Source organism: Haplochromis burtoni, unplaced genomic scaffold (genome assembly GCF_018398535.1).
Source record: "Haplochromis burtoni strain Fernald_Lab_line unplaced genomic scaffold, NCSU_Asbu1 Contig_378, whole genome shotgun sequence".
NCBI classification, from domain to species: domain Eukaryota; kingdom Metazoa; phylum Chordata; class Actinopteri; order Cichliformes; family Cichlidae; genus Haplochromis; species Haplochromis burtoni.
This window is the reverse complement of record NW_024582739.1, coordinates 562,473-585,550: the sequence shown is the minus strand read 5'-3', so window position 1 is coordinate 585,550 and position 23,078 is coordinate 562,473. Positions and strand designations below refer to the sequence as shown.

General features: G+C 40.5%; 1 protein-coding gene across 2 annotated transcripts in view; it reads left to right on the top strand.

Moving 5' to 3' along the window:
- Positions 1-23,078, top strand: part of megf6b (multiple EGF-like-domains 6b) — a 56,628-nt gene that overhangs the window by 2,479 nt on the left and 31,071 nt on the right. For both annotated transcript variants that reach the window (XM_005943624.3, XM_005943623.3), the window contains exons 3-4: positions 749-858; positions 7,804-7,908. In XM_005943624.3, the coding sequence (XP_005943686.1) occupies positions 749-858; positions 7,804-7,908 (215 nt within the window). The remainder of the gene's footprint in view (positions 1-748; positions 859-7,803; positions 7,909-23,078) is intronic.

Below are 23,078 nucleotides of genomic sequence, written 5' to 3'. Positions count from 1 at the left end.
TGAAGTAGTCTCTGTGACTCATGCAACCAAAAGAATTTATCGGAGAGGCCAGGATTCTTCGTTTAAACTCCATTTCCAAACATGAGATCCACCTTCCACTTCCCTCTTCATCTCTCTCACCCCTGTTCTGTAATCACAGCTTTTCAACCTGTTATAGAGTTAAGTGCAAGGTGTAGCCCCACATCAGCAGCTATTTAACATACGGACGTCTTGGCAGCAAACATTCCTTTAAAAGAGAGACCCAATCCTAACATTTTCGTCCTTCTCTGGGAGTCTTCTGCTGTGTTGCTCACGCTTGCTTTCCCCACATTAGCTGCTGGGTTACAAATTCAAAGGCTGCTTTAAAGGCCGCTAAGCCCACAATTACCCGCTGTAAACAAAACGTTTTCACAATGCATAATAACTGTGGAGCAATGACAAGGGTCCCAAAGTACAGGGAGAGGCACTGTTCTCTGAAGTACAGTCTGCCGTTCTCACACTTTAAAACAGCGCCTTGAAGCGGATTTGTGCTGAACATTATAAGACATGATACTTCAAAGGCCCTGAGCTGTTTGATCAGTGTGCCACGCGAAAAAAATTAAAGATTACCCTCATAAATATTTGGCGAGATACTCCTGTTCGTTTGTACACGCACAAAGCAACGCTCTGCTGTTGTGTAATGACATGTTAGTTTTAGTATCGCTCGTGGCTGCAATTCAGACTGAATGTGATTGAACGTTTTTTAACATGAAGTTTGTCGTGTTAACAGGACAGCCTACTACACTGCATACAGACAAGTGTACAAACAGGATTACCAGACTGTGTGCAAGTGTTGCCCTGGATGGTCCCAACTAAACGGAGAGGCGGGCTGTCTTTATCGTAAGTGCCATCAGTTTTTCTATCCTTTATGAGGTTTGTTTTTTTCTTTCCATTGACTTTGACCTTCTTGTGTGAAACAGCGTCTGCAGACAGGCAGGTAGAAGAGACAATATCTCTTTTCTGACTAAGCAGGAAGAAGGGAGCTTTAAACATCGCCTAACCACTCGCCCAGACTTCTCAATCAAAAGGGTTCAAGGAAAGGTCAAAAAGGTCTAGAGGTTCTTTGCCCACCCACTTTTGAGCAGATGTTATCGGTCAGTGTCATGGACTTGTGTCACTGCAGTACTCCAGCTAGGTTCAAATGTGGATACTGGGACTTCCATTGTAGTGGTTGCACTCGGCAAAAGACATTTACAGTCTCAATGAGGACATGGCTCTACAGTGCTACTTTAGTTTATGATAGATAGCCTGTCTGGCTGTCCACTCTTTCTCAGCTGGATATTTACTACAGCCTAGTTAAGCTCCACCTGGTCGAGCTGTGACCCTACATTTAATTCTTGGCTCACATCCACAGAGCTGTTGTTGTAGACATCACCTCTTTTCTCAATTAGATGTGTGACATGGTAGTGCAGGTCAAAAGCACCTGCGACCTGTCGCATTTAAGGCCTCCCGAAGATTAGAGAGACCACCTTCTGATTTGCACAAGAAGAACAAAGAAAACAAATGAATGTTCCCACCACCAAATCCATGTATGGAAAAGTAGTTCCTCTGGTCATATTGAGACTGCCAGCATCTCATCTCCTCCTGGTTAAGCTTAGCTTCACACCACTGGGACCAAGCAGTCTCCTTTGATGGGATTTTACAGCCAGTGATCCAGATCGCATAGTCTGCATACCACACAGAGACCCTTGGTAAAGCCTTCCTGTAAACAGTTTGTCCCCGTCAGGTAGACTGACAAGAAAGTTCCCACTTTCCTGTCATCCTTCCCCACCTGGAACTGAACCACGTTCTTAATGCCCAGCCCCTTACACCCACAGCACAGGCAGATTACTCTGTGGGATAGTCGTCTGATGGGAAGTGAATGGGACTGGGAGTTGGAGAAGATATCCTGGATGTTCCTGTCATCAGTGCCTTATTATGGTCTCTATGTCCTTTTCAAAGAGCCTCTTTGTTTCCAGGGAGAATGTTGCATTATTAAATTATATTAGGAGGCATTGCACAGTCGCTCCTAAATGAGCCTGGTTTGTTTTAAAACACTCCAAACGAAATGTCTTAAAGAGACATTCCTCATGACTGCACAGTGTCTCCCCTCACTTAAGTTAGACAGGGAGGGGGTTGTTTCTCTGTTTCGCGTGACAATGGCCGGTCTCTTCAACATGAGGGAGGGCTTTTATCTCGGTAACCAAAGACGAGGCAGCACTTTGAGATGGGACAAACTAATCACCCTATTCTCTGAGCCATTGAACTGGGATAAAAGGAAGCTCAGGCCACAATCCTCCCACTCCTGCACACTTTGCTATGTGCTATCTGTACTGTACCTCAGTCAGCACAATGCAATCTGTGTGTCTGTTTTCAACAGCACCTCCGACATCCAAAAGGGAAAATCTGCTTTGCGAAATGTACAGCTTTAGCAAATCCTCTGAAAACCCCAAATGAGTGGAAGATGGGAATGCTTTGAGTTCAGATAGTGATTTACTGCCTGCTGCTTTTGAGGGTTTTTAAAAAAATGTCCTTTGTTGTCTGTCTTTTCTCTGTGTGTGTTCCCCAATAAAAATCAACCAGTCAGTCGTTGTAAGGTAATTATGCTACTGACCTCACTTTATTGTCAGACAGTTAAGGGTCTGGTTCTGTGTGTAAGTCGAGTCCCCCTCTTGGCTTTTCATTAAAATTCACCTGTGTTTATTGTGTCCCATTTCTATCCATCCCTTGCACAGTTTTGCAGCCCATGGTCTCAGCTGTTCTGCGCTCCAGCATTCTTCACTTAACATAATTACATATTTGGAGAACGAGTATACCACAGCACAGAAAACGTTTGATTGCTTTTACGTTTTGTTCTTCCAGTTTGACTCCCTCCCTCTTGTTTTCCATATCTTTTAGTTTCAGGCTATTATCATCTAATTATGATGGGTTTATGTATTTTCCATTCACATAATAGCATTGATTCATAGTTCTTGTGCAGTTTGCAAATACCTGAGATTTGGCATTTTTGCTTTCCAAGTCTCTCCAAGGTCTGGTGTTTTCAACTATTATGGCACAAAGAATGCTCACAGGAGAGAGTCAAACGGAAAGACTAAACCTTTTTTAAAGCCACTCTTTTCACTTTATGCCCCTCTCTCTGAGATCTTAGAGCCCCCTGTCTATTTTTTTCTTAATGCATTTCATGGCTGTTCTCTACCAAAAGTCAGACAGGTGGCTTGTGGAGGCAGAACGTGCTGTTTGATCTGCAATGTTTAATAATAAAGGTACAGATTATTGTGCCTGGCTGACGTCTGTATGTTCTGAAAAGGCTCCAGTTTTCCAAATGAGTATTTGGTTCTACTGTGACCTGAAGCCCTCTTAACTCAGCAATGGTGACTTCCTCTACTTACGTGTTTGGAGAGCCACTCAGTCAGTAAATTAAACTGCTCCACAAGTAGCTACACGAGGGTTGAGGATGGACAGGGTTATCCAGCAGTGGAAACGAGCAGCTATGTTGATTGACGGTAACAAGCAGGCTTTGTGAAAGGGGCTGAGGAGCAGGGACAATGGCTTCTCCAGTTTGTCGTCCTCGTTAACTGCTGAATAGGAACTGGCCTCTTTTGTGGCCACACTGGCCAAAGTATCAACAAGTGAAAAAAACTCAGTGGACAGAAAAAGTCAAAATGGTCTTCTGTCTACCCATGGGTGGTCTTTTTTGTTGGTCGGTGGAACTACTTTTTGGTTATCTGAACACGAACAGTCACAGCCCGCACACATGCAGAGAAATAGACCAAAATTAAGGGAGACATTACTTGGTGTAATACACAACAAAACCACAGTGTAGTTCAGATTCTTTGGTTCATTGAAACGCTGCCTTTGGTTACCCCAACATTCCTTTTGATCTAATCAGTAACATGTGGCCGGTTATGGAAGACTGACTTCACCAAAGACATCATTCCTTAAAATCATTTTGTGGATTAAGTTGCATATAGTTAAGTCTTGCTATGAGGTTAGAATTGGTACAGTATTTAATAGTCAGGCTGTAAAAAATGTGTTATCTTCCATAACATTGTTTTTCAGTGGAAATCATCAGCAATAAGTAAAACTGCAATAAACTCATAGTATAGCTAACTATTCAAATTAGTATGGGGAAGAATGCAGATCTACGGTGCTCTGTATGTATATGCAATATTTCCTGTTTAGTCTTAGTGACACACATGTTATTATAACACAACTCACATGTGCTGCACAGTGCAAAGTGAAAGTAAGTTTGAGTTGGCCAAATACTTCCCATTATGGGGATCTTTTTACCCTGAATGGGACTGAATGACACTCTCCTCTACGTACCAGTAAATACGAACACTAAACATTATGCCTGTCTATGTGTTTTACTGTCACACAGCTGATTACTGCATTTTTATAGTTTATTGTCAAACTGACCTGGTATCCAGCTCAAATGGGCATTATGATTCACCACGGCTGATTCCATTCTTACTCACTATTGTGTCTTACGAGAAAAAGTGGGATGGTGCTCCCAAACAAAGCAAGAGAGAGCAGAATTGTATGATGCTGCACAGATTGCCTGCTGACTTCTCTTCCTTGACTAAATTTAAACACAGTACTTACAATGTAGTAGTAATAATAATAATAAATGATATTTAAAGTTTTTCAAAGAAACCTGTTAGAGAATATCTGGCATAGCCCTGTTTTTCACAAGAGCTCCTTGAAATGACACATCTCACTGAATAGCAAAATGGGATTTGCAGCCTCAGAATATTGTACCATTTATGGCCACAAACTCAGGCTTATGCACAGGCCTTTGTGTCCATGAATCACCCTGACTCCAGTTTCCAACTGGGTTGCGCTCTTGGGGTCAAACAGATCGACAGAGTCTAAACAAACATAGGGGGGCCTCGGTCTTGATTCACTCAGGAGCTGTAAGGGCAACACCTGCTTGTTGGTTTTCAGCTCCTCCGTGCGAGTCGCTGACCCCCCGCTCTTTCTGTCTCTCCTTTTTTGTAAGGTGTCTGTGTAAAAGAGTGGAGGCTTTCACAGGAAAAAAGATGAGATTGGGCTTTATGCCACGCTGCATGCCACATTAAGGAATAATTTCAGGGAAGATTAAGCACCGTAAGGGGTTTAGGAAGGGGGCTGCCCATAAATGCCCTGGTTAGCTGCCAGCAACCTCTGAAGAGGGAATGTACAGTCTCCTTGTCGTCGCTTAGTCTGAAGTCTCTCTGAGAGACCTGACCTTTTCATTTGTGCTTGGTGATTTGTTTACATTAACACTCCCCCCCCCCCCCCCCCCCCCCCCCAACTAGTAACGAGGAATGTGGGTTATCAAAATAATTTGATCTCTCACAGCTGGTGCTAATATCAGTGTCCAAAAAATGTTACTGCTTGTCTGTCACCTGTTAATTTCACCACATCAGAGTTCCTGCATATTATATAATAACAGAGGTACAGATGAAGGTATGTTCAGCTTTAGGAGATACTGTTGAATTATAAGATGATGTGCACAACATAGATGCATTTAGAGTGCTTTAACATTTTGTGATATAAGCAAGAAAAAGTCATTGATGTGTTTCTGGTGTATATGTATGGGATGTGTGGTGAAGGTGATCGGGATGATCCAACTTTTAAGCAGGTGTCTGCGAACGGAGCCAGATGACAAGCGGATGTTTAGGCTGACAGAGCCATCTGAATCTGCTGAGAGACATACATGAAATTGTTCCATCTCATCTGTGTTTATTGGAGAAACTGCTTCTTGACATCCATCGCCTTTGTCTGGAAAAGTTATGTTACTCCCCAAAGTGCAGCTAAAGCCTGATTGCAGATACACTTAAGCCATCTTATATTTTCACACCCCGAGGCATCTCTCCCTTGCCTAAGCTGATCTTCTGTCTTTTTATCGTACATCTGTTGAAAGTTAGTAAATGTTATGAATGTTATTGATTAAGGGTGCAACTACTGACGTTCTAAATGATTGATTAATCATTTAATGATTATTTTCTTTAAAAAAAATGAGTGAGTAATTTAGTCCAATAATATTTTGAAATACTGGAAAATGCTCAACACAGTTTCAGAGAATCAAGTAAGTAAAGAACAAAAATAAAAGGGTAATTGAAACCGGTAAGTTGGCTTTCTTGCAAATGTTATTAGGTCAGTCTCTGCTTTAATCAAAGATAAGCACTTCACTGAGAATGTAGATCTCAGAGAAAGCCAAAGTATTCAGACAGGCCGGGAACAGTCTTGCATTCCTAAGAGACATCTCGCCTTCTGGCTGCCAAACTCCTTGAGATCTTCTACAACTGGTGATGCCATTTGATTCATGAGTAGGAGATACTGATACGTGTCTGTTATCTCACTAACTTACTTAAGAACAGGTTAAGTGTGTAGCACTTCTTACTGCTTGTTGCTCAAACAGTAAGAAGTGAACCAATGCCATGACACTAAAGGACCGAGATTAAATCCAAAGTTACCTCACCATCACCTAAATCCTGTTTTTTAGTACAACCTCACATCTTCATTTTGATATTTCTGCCTGGCTGTCTGTTAAACAGAAAACAAAAGAGCGAATCTTTTGGTGTTCTGACTGTTACATTTTTTTTAGTTGAAATGTAAAACACAGTATGAAAGTACAGTGCATAACACAACTAAAATGTGGGTTGTCAGTTTTATTTTTTTAGAAATCATACTGATGTTTCTGTTTAAGCTGTACCGGGCATGCTGAGACCCTCACTATGACCGTATATGGCTAATAAAGGGCATCGGAACCACCAGCCTGATGATGATTGGATATGCTGTTTCTGGTTGGATTAAACAGACAAAAATGCACATGTGGCACAAGATGCTAAGTTATAAACTGGCTGACCTCTTTGCAATCATCTTATGAAGGATTGCCATTTGGATTCCTTGGATGATTAGCTGGCTCGACTGTGTTTTGTTGACTCCCAGTGTCCACATGCTGCAGGAACTGCAATGATAGGCATAAGTCCTTTGAACCTGTCATCACTAAGTACTGTATTCTGCTCAGGACAGTGCAGGTCTGGCTTAAACAGCTGTGTGTGGCTTCACATAGATATTACTCTCCACACACATGAGCATACATGTAGACAGGTACACTGCAGCACCCATGTACTACATGAGTACAGGCACAGTTCGAGCTGGAGGGCTGTCATGATTAATGTGAGTGTTGTGAGAGTTTATGGAATGTGATCGTTTACCTTTGAGGTGAATTCACATGCTCAAAGCTACCTAGTGGCTCCCACTGTTTATAAGTTCTGGGATTCCTTAAATTTCTCATCTTAACAGTTTGACTCACGGGGATTTAAGGACTCGGGGTCGCTTGTCAAAGAGATGGATGAGCCTGACCTGTGCCTCTGTGAATTTCAATCGTAACTCACCACGACACATCTGTACAGTCACAGTTTACGACAATAAACAAAAGTTCAGCTCTGCGATCGATGACATTTCCAGGTGATGTTCTCTGACTGCGTGAGGAAGAGGGCAGTTTCCCGTGAAAGTCATACAAGCTGTTGTGATCAATCATAGTTAAAAGTCACGGAAACTACTGTTTAGAAATTTCTTGGTGAAAAAACCTTGTTTGTCTTCTCAAAGCCAAGCAGCAGATTCCACTTACATTTGTTAGTGTGAATGGAGGAGAATTCAGGTTCCTCTTTAGTCAGACGTTAATAGGCTGGTGATACGTTTTTGATAGAAAGAGGTCAGTTTAAGAAATCGCAGATGCTGACGTGTCCTGACAACAGCCAGGTGTCTCTGCTTCTCTCATCTATTTGTTCTTTCCTCTTGTCTTTCCACATGCAGCGGTGTGTAGCTACGGTGTTTGCTTCAACGGGGGCCAGTGTCGGGAAGGATCCACCCAGCTCTGTGATTGTCCCGCAGGGTTCAGCGGCCCCAGCTGTCAGTACGGTGAGTACAGACATCCTTGTAGCGTTTCATATTCAGATTCTTCTCTTTTCTTCTCTTTCTTTTATGCTTGTTTTATTGCCCATTTGTTGTTGTGTTTCTTACATTTGTTACACGTTTTCAGAGTTTAGTAATAAAGCAACATGTAGAGTTAAAGAACCCATTCTCAGCTCTCATTGGACGGAGGTTGGGGGTTGAAAAGTAACTACAGTAATGGCAGGAATCAAGAAAACACCTTACAGACAGATTGAAATTGATTAGTAGGTCACTATTTAATAAAAAAACAACAACCCTTGACTGTTTTCTGGAGTCTACATTTCTGATCCACTTCAGTCAGACTGCCAGGCCTCCCCCTGAACTCTGTTGAAGTGATAGCCTTTCTGTAGAGTGAATAGGGAATCTCCTCACATCAGCACTTGGCTTACTTACCAGAAACCTAAGTATTTTATCAGCATCTCCATTGTTAAATTTGAGCTATTGAAGTAACACAGTGGAAGATTCTGTTGTTTTTCGGATAACACCACACGGCAGGAAATTCCTTTTCGGTGTCAAGTTTTTGTTAGAATTGTCCGTGTCGCCCTCGATTCAGACCCTCCCAAATGTTACAGACTTTGTTGCTCAAGTTCTAACTGCAGAGGCTGAGTAAACATCACGCTTTTGTTAGGTCTAATCTGCTTTTACGCACTCCGGACAGGATCCAGAATCCTTCACCTTCATCTCAAACTTACCCACTTCTTAATCAACACGTGATTTTCTCAAGACTTCACTGGTGGAACGTGTAGTTTTACAGCCTTCTTGGCTGTGGCTCATGATTAGCCATTGAGGAATCAAAGGTTTCGGTGGCAGCTAAGCTGACCTGTCTCACTTCTGATTACTTCATACTTGAATGAGAGATTAACCATTAAGACAAAGGGATCCGTAAATACACATGCCCACTGAGATCCTGTCCAGCAAAGCTTAGGACCACTCGGTGCCTTAAAGAGGAGGGCTTTAAGAACATTGAAACCATCTGCTTAGGATGATGTCCATCAGTGTTCATGCAAAAAAAAGTATAGGTTTGCCTAAAATGGAGCATATAAACATATTCAGAGGCATGATCGTCTCAGCATAAACAACTAGAAACCAGCTGACTCTGTTTTATAGCTCTGCATTCTCTGTGGATGTAATAATGTATCTGAATGACATGTATTTGGCTTCTTTTATGTTATGTTTATGAATGATAGGATGCTCGCCCTCTTTTGTCTCCGTAGTAGAAGCTCATCAGTCATTCTGAACAGAGCAGTAGCGTGTTTTTTAGTAACACACAATGATAAATCACAGATATGGAGTGTTGAAATGAGGGTGAGTGCGCACAGCATGGTGCAATGCACAGGTTTTTTCTCCTCATTATAACAAATAGTATGAAGTTGTGGGAATGATGGTGGCAATCAGCAAGACTTAATCATGAAAAACACAGCTGATGTCTAAATAAGTGCTTAGTGGATCAGTAAGTGATCAGAACAAAAAATGCAATCAAGTAAAAACACCTCTGTTCACTGCACTAGTTGGCTTTTGAAAATATACAACACGCACAGTCTCACCCCTCCTGTTGCTACATTTTAATACTGATTTATCTACTCATTTTAAGTTATGAAATAAAACATAAATATGGGATTTAAAAAACATTAATCTGACACTCGAGTATTCTCTTATGTTTCCAATATGGGGGCTCTGGCAGTCCTTCACCTTCTAACAAGGTGCATAAAGAGGGGAAGAAACCTTCAGAGATCACCTTCAGTTTCTTTTTTTGAAGACAGACATATTTTATCCCTGTCATTGTTCCCCAAACACACTCATTCATGTACGACGTAAAATGCTAAATAGAAATGATTGTTGTGGCTTTTACACACAGGCACACACAGACACACAGTCATAGTAATAATGTTGGATGTTTTGTTTGGACCAATAAACTCTCCACATAACCTAAAAGTCACTTTTAAGGCCCATCCTGTTTTCCATCCAGCCTGTTTCTTTCCATTTCCAAACACTCTGATTCGCCACTGTTGTTTTTCATTGTGAATGATAACTGTCATCAGTGGATACCTAGGGGGCATTTGCTGGTGGGTAGCTATTTAGAGATTATTAGCCTGTAAGCACTCAGGCAGCTATATTTCTCTGTGATTGGCCCTAAATGAGCTGCTGGATGAAGGGTGTGAGGCTGTCAGTTGATTCCTCCTGTCCAGGGGCAATGCTTAAGTTGGTGGGAGGTGGACACAGGCGCTATTGGTGGTACTACATGTACCAAATACGGGTCAGGTCAAAAAGTCCAAAGGCCAAAGACAATAACTTAAGAGTACAAGGTGGATCATTGGAGACTGGTGGCTCATTAATAGGATCGCTTTAATGAATGACTCTGTTCACTGAGTGACTGCTCTGATATATTGATCAGTCCTTCCGAGCATTCCTGCGGTGGTCAAACACATAGCCTTTCGTCGTAATGTTGTCACGTTCTTGAGCTCTGGATGAATAACCCTTGTAAAGATTTGAGCGTGCTCCTCACACAAGTTGCCATTATAACGCACCTATTGCTGCGGTCCACACGCTTCTCACAGCTGTCAGCCCCTGTTTGCTCTCTGTTAAGATGTAAAAAAAAGAAAAGAAAAGAGAAAAACAACAACCTGAAGCCACAGTAGAGGATGTGGCCAAGGATGAATGTGTGTAGCCACACTTCACTCAAAGATTCACTCATCATTTCGGACAGCTCTCAACAGCATTCCTCTGCAGCTGCACGTGGTGATTCCCCCTTGGAGAGCTTCTGATGTGGTTTGTCCGTGTTTGTGTATAGCAATTGGATTGTGTTTATGTCTTCAAAAGGGCCAATTAGTCCTCTGCTCTCAATAGTTGTCTGTAGCCGTCATCTATTTTGTTTTCAGGACAGCATTGTGTCCTGGTTGTGTGTAAGACAATAATTACTATTTTTTTGTGTTTGTGCCTCAACTATGTGGTTAAGCAGGAACTGGTGCCTAGAGGCCTTCCTAGTCCTTTGATAGATAGTAAATCACATTTTTGAAAGGGTCAGCCTCCACTTGCAAAACACAGTGGATACAGTGTTATATTTAATAGTTGCATAATTTGACATGACTGATGGAGACCAGTGATATTCGCTTGCAAATCGATGTCCTGTAATTTTGTGGTTTGTTTGTTTGCGTTAAATATTTCTGAGAACCAATCAAAATTTGACAGCAGTTCTGATGAAGCAGCTGATTTATAAGGCTGTATTTACACTGCTTACAGCCACATCATTCGGCTAATTTATGAGTAAATCTTCCGTTTACTTAGACTGTTTATTTACTCCTCAATACAACACAGTTCCCAATTAAAGCAGAATGAGCTCTATAATGCAAATAAAAACTACCTATAATATAAATCTCTGTCTTTGTCCACAAGACATCAACCAAATTGGGACACGCGTACATCTTAGGCCTCCGAAGGTTGCTATCTGTATCTGATATTAGGACATCATTATGTTCCCCAGCAGCCAACCGTCCAACAGGGTAAAGTGATCCAAAAGATTTGGAATGTGTCCACCTATAACACCTTATGAAAGCATGGTATCACTTTCATTTCATGTCAATAACATGTATGAAAATGTTGGAGCGTTTCAGCAGTGAAGCGGAAACTTATAGCGTACCTTCTTTTTTGTATGAGCTAAGGTCTGTTTAAAAAACAAAAAACAAAAAAGAAACCCAGCTCTTCTACTCATCTTGTCTATATCCAAAGGGATTTAGTCACTTGGTCCCTGATGTACTTTATATCCCACCTGTCATCAGTAGGCAAGTGGTATCCTCTGGGATCAGCGGCGTCCAAGGCTTTCAGACCCCTGGCAAGGCAGATGTCTTCATACCAGCTGACATCTGACTCAGCTAGAAACAGACAGATAGACAGAGAGGCTGACAAACACTCTTTGTAACATGAAACTTTATGTTGAAGAAGCTTTAAATGTCTTGTAAAAATGCTTTTTGTATCAGATCCATCTGGTGAAAGGTGATGCAGTTATCACTGAACCAATGGCTCATGTGACAACTTGTTTTAGAGTTATTTGACACAAATATGAGGAGTCTGTGATATTAAAGTAAAACCGTTGAAAGCAAAGTAAAAGGTTTTCCAGATTTGATGGTGTTTGCTCAATTCCCACAATGTGCATAATGCCGTGTGCGGTAGACTTCTTTGCTGAGTCCAAAGAAGAGCTGAAATAGCTCTTTCTGTGTTACAGTATGAGTTTCATTTGTTCTGAGCCATAAGCTCATATCTTGGCTCAGTTTGTGGTCACTGCGATGCCAGAAGCACCAGCTTGTTCTAGACATCACTCAAGAAGAACTGTACTGTACTGATAGCTATCATCGTTAACATTGTTCTCTAAGGCTCTAAGGCATGCTTTTCTCAGCCACTGCCATGTTAAGCTTTCAGTCAATCCAAATGCTTTCAGTCAATCATTCCAAGTTTCTTCGAGTAATCCATTCAGAGCGGGGTAAAGTTAAATAACAATTATTTTCTCCTTTTAATAGAACAGCAAAGGGATCAGTTAGAACAAGGAGATTTTGTAAAAAGTAATACATACAGCCTAATACTGCTAACAGAGTCTGTTTCAGTCAGAGAGCTCGCCTAGGTTTTAGTGTGGCTTATACAGTTGATTAAAGCTCTAAATAATGAGGTCAGTTATTTCTGTGGGGACTTTCGGTGCACGACGCGTCCTCCACAGTCTAGTGGCTGGTGCTGAAATACAACAGGGACACAATGAGAAGCTCACTCTAATCAGCTTATCTGACATAATTGATTATTTTTCCACTGAGTATGCTTTTCATAAGTTTTCTGAATCTTTCACTGAGATATTTTGTGATGTCATATCACATGGGTCATGATTGTATAATAAACTGGGGTGAAAAGTAACAACTCTACTGTAATCGAGTACAATTTTAATACTTTACACAGTCAAATTAAATAGCAAAACATGAAGCTTTTTTTACTTTATTATATGTTTTGGCAGTAAATACATTGTTAGGATTATCTACCTACTATAACGCTGTGCTGTATATCTGCATCTGTATTTGATGCTCAGTACTTTTTATGTACTAAAAGTTGAACTTTTCTGATAATGCTTTTGTAATTTTCCCTCAGTATTGCATTAAATGCAGGACATTTACTTCAGAGAGGAAACCAAATGGGTCAAATCCTCATTTGTTTTAATGCAGAGGTCTTCTTACCTTTACTGTTCCTTTAATCTTGTTCTGGCTTTGTGAAGTTTTTTGGTCGCATGTTTCAAGGTCGGAGCAGCAACCCTGGAGCTATTGTTGGAATTTATAGTCTTGTTAAAGGTCACTTGTTGAATTCCACACAGCTGGTGATGTACACAGACTTGAACTAAAGCCATCTGGTCAAGGGGCTATAAGCAGAAAATGTCTTAAGTGTCTTCTGGCATTTAAAGAAAGAACAATAGAAAAATAACAAGGTAACCAAAATGTCATATTTTTCATTTTTAAACTATAAGTCATGGTACCTTGGCAGTTCAGAGGGATGTGATCGTGAGTGGAAACTTTAAATCATAGAAGGAAGAAACCTTCAGACCATATCACATACAGGCTTTTCTTTAACAAGTTATATGGTCTCCATACAGTTTATCTGCTCATGTCTTTCTTGCTGCTTCTGACCATCTCTCACTGTCTTTTTGTTAAGTCAGAAGTGTAAAACATAAGGCCCGGGGGCCAGAACAGGCTCAGCAAAACTTCCAGTCTGGCCCACTGAGAGCCTGTGGAAAATGGGAAGGAGTTCATAGATTTTGAACATTTAAGTGTAGTTTGGAAAGTTTCACTGCTTTTCCTATTGATAAAGACCTCGCCAATTTCCATTCATACTAAACAAAGTAAAGTAATAGATAAACAATTAGATAACAGAAAAGTTCCTGTTTTTCACTACCTACTATAGAAAGATCTACTGAAAATATGTCTATGCGTTGGGCTATCATAGCCTTTTCTGTAATTTTACACATTTATCATATAGAAAAAATTAAATGTACTGTTGAAATTGTAATTATTTTCCTCATATTAAGACTAAATGAGTTTCACTGGGCTGGCCCACTTAAGATCAAAGTGGGCTGCATGTGGTCCATGATGTAAAATAAGTTTGACATCCTTGTGTGAAGCTGAAGCTCTTCAGAGGGATTCATGAATCTGGTTTTCATGTAAAGTACAAGCTACAGTTTATCTGTTGTCATCATCAAGCTTTAGATTTTAAATTTAGCTCTTTTTGCAGTACTATTGTTCCTCTTCTCATAGCCATTCTACTTTGTTACTGGTCTTTCCTTAAAGACTGTAACCAGAATGGCAACAGTCCAGTTGTCTGTTTTGTTCTCCTCCCCTTGCTGCACAAAAATGTCGTTTTTCTACAGGAATTCTATTCCTGGTTCATGTCTGTTGAATTTTGATAAAAGTGCATCTCTTTCTCAAAAACCCAAGATGTATTTCTCTTTAGTGAGATTAAATGATTGTTATTCAGGGCTCCCAGATGTGAGTAACCACATTAGTGGCTGTTTGGTTGAAGGTCTATAATTGTTTCTGGGCTTTAGTCACTGACCACGTGTTTTGTTTTGTTTTTACATTTGAATGCAGCAAGGCATTGCTGTGCAAAGTTGAAGAGTATCATTAGTGTAACTGTGTCTTTAAACAATCTGATTTATGTGACACCACTGACTTTTATGGTGTCCTTCTATGCTGGAGACTGCGAGGGAGCAGAGAGAGCCAAGGTCGAGCCAGCATGTTGATGCAGTTTGTGCCCTTTTAAACTTGAGCTGGACTCACAGCAGAAGTGCTGCACGGTATCTCACCATGCCTGAAAATGTTGGGTAACTGTTTGTCACCGTTTGCTGACTGGTCTTTTTCTTGTGCTACAAGTCTCTGCATAGAGTTGATCTTTTCCCTTCGTGTTTAGGAGCACTGTGGAATGTAACGAGATCACTGCTGTCGGTATGCAGGCCTTCAGACCTTTCCCATTGTAAAAATAAATCCCTGAATGGTGGGTATGATTGAATGGTTTTTACTTGGGATCAAGAAAAATATTTGCAAAACCTCCATGCTGAGCTAGCTAAGTGCTTAAGCGACAAAGTGCTCCAAAATGAAAGTCATGTGTGCACCATGGTCTGGATATAAGATAGCTTAAATGCTCGAAACACCGACTTAGTACATAATCCCATTGTTTGACTAGCCGTAATATAGATTGGGCTTTCTTTAACTAAGGCCCAGGAGATGTTTTTGATGTGCAGTGAGCTGGTAAATGGTTCAGGAGGAAAAGGAAGAGAGTGTTCATGGTAGTTTAGGAAAAATGTAAGATTTCACAGTAAAGCTCTAAAGACTGTTTGGTGTAGTACTGCCATTTTGACAATTTGTTATGCTTTAATACTGAGTACAATATTGTTATGACTAGCGCAAAATCCTCTTTCGCTTTTGGCAAATTCATCACAGAAGGGATTCCTGGAATATTGCACCTTAATTTTTTGTTCCCTTGCTCTCAAACTGCATCACAACTGGGAACGAATGGATCAGTTGGAACACTTTAACAATGGCCCATAACTCATACGATTATCCTTCATTTTGGTCAGTGCGACCGTGACAGACTGTAAATCCACCAGAAGATAAAGTAGCGAGATGACCAGCTGCAGCAGTTTGTCACTTATGATTGGTGTGTCCATCTTCCAAAACGAGGTCAAAAGCCTTGAGTTATCTCATATAGGGACTCATAACATTTGTTTTATCTGCTTATAATCTTACCGTTTTAGTTTTAGAGCATTTTTTAAGTTGGACACAAAAAAAGAAAGCTGTAAAAGTCAAACAGCTGACAATGGCATTGTAAAAGTCTAGGGAATCTCTGACAGTTTAAATCATTCGCAGGGTTTCCCTTTTGTTCTGTGATGGGTTTAACAGGCTGCAGCTGAAAGGACCGAACAAGCTGAAGTCTGTTTTTTCACTTTGCTTGGAGAGAGTTGTGATGTCTTTCATTCTTTTCTCAAAAACACAAACGTAAGGTTAAAACAAGTTAATCAGATCTGATTTAAAAACACTGAACAAGGTCAGGTGGTTGCATAATCTTGCTATTATTGCTTTTTTTAATTTTTAATTTTTACGAAACACTTTCTCTCTAAAGTGGAGTTTAAATGTACCAATAAGAGTCACTGGCATGTTTTACGTTTTTTAGCATTTGAAGGTTTAATCTTGTTCTTGTAGCTTTGTTAGCAACCAACATAGCGAGAAATCTAGATGGGCTCAAATGAGGGACGCTGTGCAGTACAGGCTCAGGAAAACAGCAGCAGAAGCTTTTATTTTTCTCACACATTTTTCACCTCTTTGTTCTTTTATCTCTTTACATCCATCTCATTTCCCCTCTCTAACCTTTTTCTCTTTCTCTCACAAGCTCAAACTCAGTTGTCTCTTCTGTCTAAGAAGCATCTATTCTAGAAGCTGTAGCTAAAGTTAAATAATGGCTAAGTCTTTGGTCTGCATGGTCGCCATGTTTCTTAACCTTCATCCATTTTTTTGTGTCTTCCTAACAGTCAAAACCAAATTTTATTGAAGGTTAAATTATACATATATGAGAAAAACATATTGGCACGTTTAAGAAAATAAAACCAGCAAATGTTTGGCTTTTTCTTTTTAGATATAACTTAAAGGCATAGCAAAGATGAACACAAGTGGTTTCTCACAGGTGGCAACAGTACTGGGTAAAGAAATCCAGTAATAAATATTGATGTAAACAATAGAGAATTTATAAAATTCAAGAAGAAAACTTTCTCAAACATTTTTGCCCTCACAGACACACATGATGCATTTTTGTGATTAGCCTGGACTTCGTTTACCGGAACATTTTTGCCATTTTAAGAACCACTTATGACAACCAGACTGTGTGTTGAAACAGGAATGAAAAAATAAAAAATAAAACCAAAACAACAACATAAGAAAGACACAGTGCAGCTGACTCAAAGCAGATTAAAACAATGATATTGAAAGTAGAGGGCGGCTCTTTTTTCTGTTAGAGCAGTTGTTTGGTCTCTCTTTCACACAAGAGGACGTCCTGTCTTCTGTTCCACACTGAAAACCAAAAATTTACGTTCAGCCCTGAGAGAGAACAGCGCTGTTCCTGTGAAGTCCTGAAAGACATGTCTAATGAGAGGGAGTGCAGTCAGGAGGAGGGGCACATCTTTGCCTACCTACCTGCCATTGCATCCTGCACGGTACCCTAATCTCCCATAATTGTCCGAGATTCTGGGCTCCCACCCCATCTCATTAGAGTCTTTACAGCATTCCTGATAAAAGGTCGCTCCTGGTCTCTCAGGGGCCGACTGCATCTAGTTTGTGTAAATCAGAAGTGACAAGAGTTTGCAAAACAGAGTTAAAGGCGTAATCAGTGTGGACTGATCCTTTCATCTGCCAGCGGTGCCCCGATTCTCCTGATCTGGGCTACCTATTAATTCAGATGAACTCTCATATCTTCTTCTCATTTTGCTTTTTTTGGCCTTTGTTTTTCTTATCAGCTCCTTGTTTATTCAACATTTTGAACCAAATCTCTGTTTTTTCCTCCATCTGTGACATTATTTCCACTGCTGTGTGTTCATATGGAAGCCATTTAGCTTCAGCAAGCATTCACCCAACAGTGTTATCTTTCACTGCGCTGCCATTCATGCTGATGTTACTTGAGGTGTGAAAAGCACATGTTAAATGTGAAGAAAAGGCCCTTTCATATACAAAGGCTGTATTTAAAAAAAAAAATCAGACTGTAGTTTGATTTTCTTTATCTAAGTGGAAGCTTTAAAAAGCGATAGGAATCACAAAACAAGAAAAGATGCTATAAAATATATGTGAGAGGGTGGTGCAAGTGCGATGGAGAAAGATTTATCCAGTTCTCTGTTTAGCTTATTAGCATTTGTCATAATTTTAATGTGTGGACTGGTCGTACAGCTGAGTCGCCCTCAGACCTGATCAGAGCGAGCTGACTCAGGAGCTGACCTTTTTTTAAAAACAGCCAACAGACCCTATGATGCATCCTGTTCTTAATGACAAAGGTTTTGAGCTGTTCATTCATGTTCTTTAACATATATGTCATTTCAGATTAGCATTACTCAGCTTGCCGGTCGACTCACATATTAATCAACCAAGATGTCCTATGCAGAATGTCACAGCTGTGCATCAATCGATCCAAACGTCAATGTTTTCAGTGTTTATTCCTTCTCTTGACCATGGTAGCCTGCCACATACCTGCCATCTTTTGCCCTGAAAGCACTTGGCTCTGGGCGACTTTCCCTGCACTCATGCCCTGTGCATACCTTTGTAGTGTGTGCAGCCAAGACGGAGACAGGCTGGAAACCACAACAAGTAATTTTTGGATTCCTGCAGACCTCAGTGTGCTTTCCCAGGCGCTCTAAACTCCTGGGTCAAAGCTTGAGAAGACAGGTCCTAACAGGTAGAGCGGTGAGAGAGCACGTGCATAAGGGTCAGACGGCAATCCCTCAAAGTCCTCTTGTTCAGCTGTGTACATCATAAAATGTTATCCAGAGACATGCGTGGCTTCATGCAGCTGCAGTCTTCTGCTTTTATCTGTAACTTTTACTGAAAGTAAGACTGAGTGACAGATGCCAGAAACCTTTAATTAACATCTTTATTTTGAACGGACAGACATCTCTCAGAGCTTTCCGCTCTGTTAGCTTCCATCGGATCATTAGTCGAAACAGCACTATGGAAGAAGATTGGGGTTGTCTAAATCAGGTTGCAACACTTCAGTTTGGGGTGACTGGCTATTGCATGATTTTGGGATTTTTACTAATGTCACTTCAGCTGTTTATGTCTGGGAACAAAGCAGTTCAGTCATCCCTTGACACATAAATACACACTAAGAACACTTCACTCAAACCTTTGCACATTTATACGCACAAACATTTAAAAGCTTGCCTATCAGTGCAGTGAAATGGATCATCAAAAGAGGGATTAGAGGAGTTTAGGACTCAGTAGTGCAGAATGTTCACTAAACAAACGTAAACACTGGATTTAGTCTATTTGATATCGCTTAGAATTCTCTTGTGGTCAAATGTGCAAGAATTAAAAAAAAGAAAAGGAAACAGGTCTCAGCAGTCATATGCTGTGATAAGCTGCACACAGAGTGCTGCAGACTACAGTCATTTGATTCGTTTTTTGACCTGAGAGTCAGACAGCCTCTCAGTGATTCTGTCAGTGTAGCTATCTGCTGCTTGTCTCTTCCTCTTGTCAACACATGCCTTTGGACAGAAACTGAACAACAACAAAACACAACTGTCGGAGTCGACAGATAAGCAGTGAATTTACATTCTGATCATCTGTTTTCACATGAGAACATGAGAAAAACACCACTGTTGACTTTATGAGCTGTTTAAAGAAGTAAAGACAACAAAAGTCATTTCTTTTTAAGCTGGTACCAAGAATTATTTCAACTAATAAACATTTATACTTCTTTTTTACAGTAGTTAGCAACTTTTCTTTCCTCGGTGTCCATAGCGAACTGACTGGGAACCAAGTGCTGTCGTGCTCTGGAGGGTCAGTGTTGGAGGTGCATTTATTCATGACTTTCAGAGGCTTTTTGTGCTTGGGCCCAGAGAGAGTGGACAGAGTCTGTTCACTCCACAAGTTGAATGATTCATCTTGAAGCAAACTTTGACTTTAGTTCTTGCCTGGTTACGAGGATGTTTTTTTTCTTTTTAGATTTTAGAAGTACTTTAAAAGGTTTTAACTACACCTTCCTCCATGATACAACTTTCTACTCAAGACCTGATTCAGATTGTAAATGACTTCATGGAAACGTTAGCGGTTTGTCAATAGAAGCAAATACACATCATAGAGGTCGTTGTGTGGTTTTCATTAAAGGGTGTTTTTTTTTAACTTCTCTGGATTAAGGAAAGCCACGCCACGTCCTATTGCCAGTGCCACTTAACAAAATCTCAGCAGCATGTTGGCCACAATTACAGGGCTTTGGGAAGAAACCCGTGCCTCAAACTGGCACTAAGAATGCATTAAATATGACTAAGGGTGGAAATTATAAAATGTTTAATAGGGCATGCACTTTTTCTGGTAAAAGCCAGTGTGGCACGCCAAAGTGAAAGATGTTTTATCAGAACAGGCACTTTGATGCGTGCGGTTTTCTTGGACTGTGAATTGTAGCAGCTGTGTTTTAGTTACAGGATGAATAGGAGCAGAGCTGGATCGCAGCGTGTCAGCTTAAGAAATGGCTTCACACCTGGATGCTACTGATGTAGCAGAAGGCTACCAGTAGGGGGCGGTATTGAACTTGAGCTGATGACTTGCAGAGGTGAAGGAAAGAAAGATACATACGTATGTTGAGTTTCTTTATTTTTTACTTCTGATATTTTTTATATTAAACGTGCTTTGTATTAAATCTGGGCAGCAGGACTCATCTGAAGAGTTTCTCAGCAATATTTATAAATATGCATGAAATATCAGACTTTTATAAATCTATTAACTGATTTATTTAGACCTGAACCGAAGGACTAAACATCAGAATGACACTGCCTGCTTCTTGAGATTAAACTTGGCATTCCAAGGAATTACTGTGTTTATAAAATGCGAACTTTGATGATATTTTTGTGAGCTTTGTTGAGCCCATTTCACCATTTCAGGTTTGTGCTCCTGCCTTTCCGAATGAGCCTTTTTACAATAAACATTTTATCGATTGGTTAAACTGGAGGTCAAAGGAGAGGATGATTTTGAAGAGTGTGAAGTGGGCAATGAGTTTCTCAGTTGTAAACTGTGATTCACCTTTTGCCGCGTGTGCAGCTCAGCAGCAGAGAAGTCTCAGTGATACTTCTGACTCAAATGCATCTCATGCAACCTCGAGCCAATCCCATCTTTGCGGCACCTGGTAAATGAAAGCAGCTGTGAGGACTGTAGGGAATACAGCGAAGAATGAACACTAGCAAAGCACATTTCTACACCAGCAGGGTTTTAGATCAGGGCCCTAAAAGGAAAAAGCTTAGTGATATCCACAGTGTCGTCCCCCCCCCCTCCCCCCGATCTTCAGTGAATGCTGCAATTTTTCCAGCCCGTGACCCCCTCGAGATAATATCATAGGCCTGGTGGTTTTCTTTGGCACAGCTAGCCCAGCAAGACATGAGCCTCAACCTACTGGGAGCAGTGGTCATCTTTATCTGAGGAAGTCACACAATACAGCGCAAAAATGTAAACTCGAAGATCTGCTGCAGCTGAACTTTCATAGAAGAGATATGTCCTTCTGAAGAGGCATTAAAGAAAGTTGTAGAGGAGCTTTCGTTATTTTCTTATTCTTTACAGGTTGCTTTAGCACAGAGTGTCCACTGTGAGGAAATACAGTTTTCATACATTTCCAAAGATGTGTTTTATTAGAATTCAAGAAGACATAACAGCTCAGTTTGTCTTTCATGGCGATGTAGCAATGACTGTGTTGACTTCAGAGAACAATGAGAAGAAACTCCACCTTTATTTATACTTGAAGAGGTTAGAAGGTAAGAACCAGTTCCAGGGTTTGCTTGAAATTAATTTTAATGATGCTATTAGTCATTCCTATGCTCGGGGTGTCTTGTAGTCAGTGTAGTTAGTCCATGATGAAGTAAATAAGTTAAAAATAAGTATTTGATAAAATAGTGTCTCTTCTCTCGTCTCCTTAATGGTAATGTAATAATTTATGAGCTTTTTATTTCATGGTGTTAGAGGAGATGGTCTTGGTTTTGGGGAATGTGGCCCCACTTCTTCTATAAACATCAGGAAGCTCTCAGTACACTGCAATAAAATACCGAACCACTAACTACAGCCTCCAAAATTAGCATGCAGTTGTATCAGCACGTCTTTGTTAGAGGGCTAAATAAAACTAAACACAGTGACTCTGCTGCCGGGCTAATATGAAAGTAAGCCGTAGTAAATTAGATGTATTTTGTTTTCAGGATGTACGTTGTTTCAGTTTCCGCCAATGAATATCTCAAATTTTACTCAGTAACAGCTCCACAACTATAAGAAAAGCCTTGGACAAGAGGATTGGGTGAAATACTGAGTGACATTTGAAAAACCTCTGGCAAAACAAGTATTTGTACTTTGGTCAAAATGGCAGACATGTGTCTGGACTCTCTGTTTGAGGCAGGATGAGGAGGTTGGTCTTTTGTGAGGGGCTCAGAGCCGTCACTTCTCCATATTGAAAGATCTAGTTTAGGTGACTCAGGCAACTGAGTAGGATGTCCTTTGGGTGACTTGGGCATGAGGTGCTTTGCCTATGCCCTACCAGCAAGAGGGGAGAACTTGGTGGTAAAAATTCTCAGTGTAATTCTACCAAATTTGATGAAAAGGAAATAAAAATCAAGCATATTAGATGCGTCTTTGCAGCTCAGTGCCTTTTCCTTTTTTTATATATTCAACTCATCACTTTAGCATATTGTGATTGGCATTTTTAACATTTTATGGATAAAATAATTAAAGGCATATATTTTTTAAACCAAGAACAGGATATGATTGACATACGCTGCTGTTATCTTTTGTTGTGCAACACTGAGCTAAGTGATTGTCTCATCTAACTCCTTGAATACATCCAAAGATGAGATTTTAACTCAATGATTTTTATTTTATCATATCATTTCTGGTGTAAATTCAGTGATGTTAAAATTGACGTATAATTGGTTTATCTCTAAGAGAAGCGTGTGCTGCATAACTGACACAGTTAGGTATCTACCATATGGTGAAATCGTCTCATGAGAGACCACATGGGTTCAACCCTGAGCGCTGCCCTTTGACTGAGGGAAGAAGTTGGGCTGCAGACACACTGCTATGTTCCAGGCATCTGATCTCATTTTGGAAAAAACACACACACTCATCCCCACCACAGAGGCGCAGAAGAAACCTCTGTGATCTGATGTTCACGGGATGGCGTTGATCTTTAAACGCTTCCCTACTTTAAAGCTCTTGTTTCAGTGTCTGGTACCTCTGCTGGAGGTTCAGTCTGGTGACGGTTTGATAGATGGGTTAAAGTGCAATGGAAAAATATATCACCAACCCCCCATCTAGGTTAAAGTAGGTTTGTAACCTCTGTTTCAGCCACCATATTCAGCTCAGTAGTCATTAGGTTTAAAAATCTGAGATAACTTTTGTGGCTGG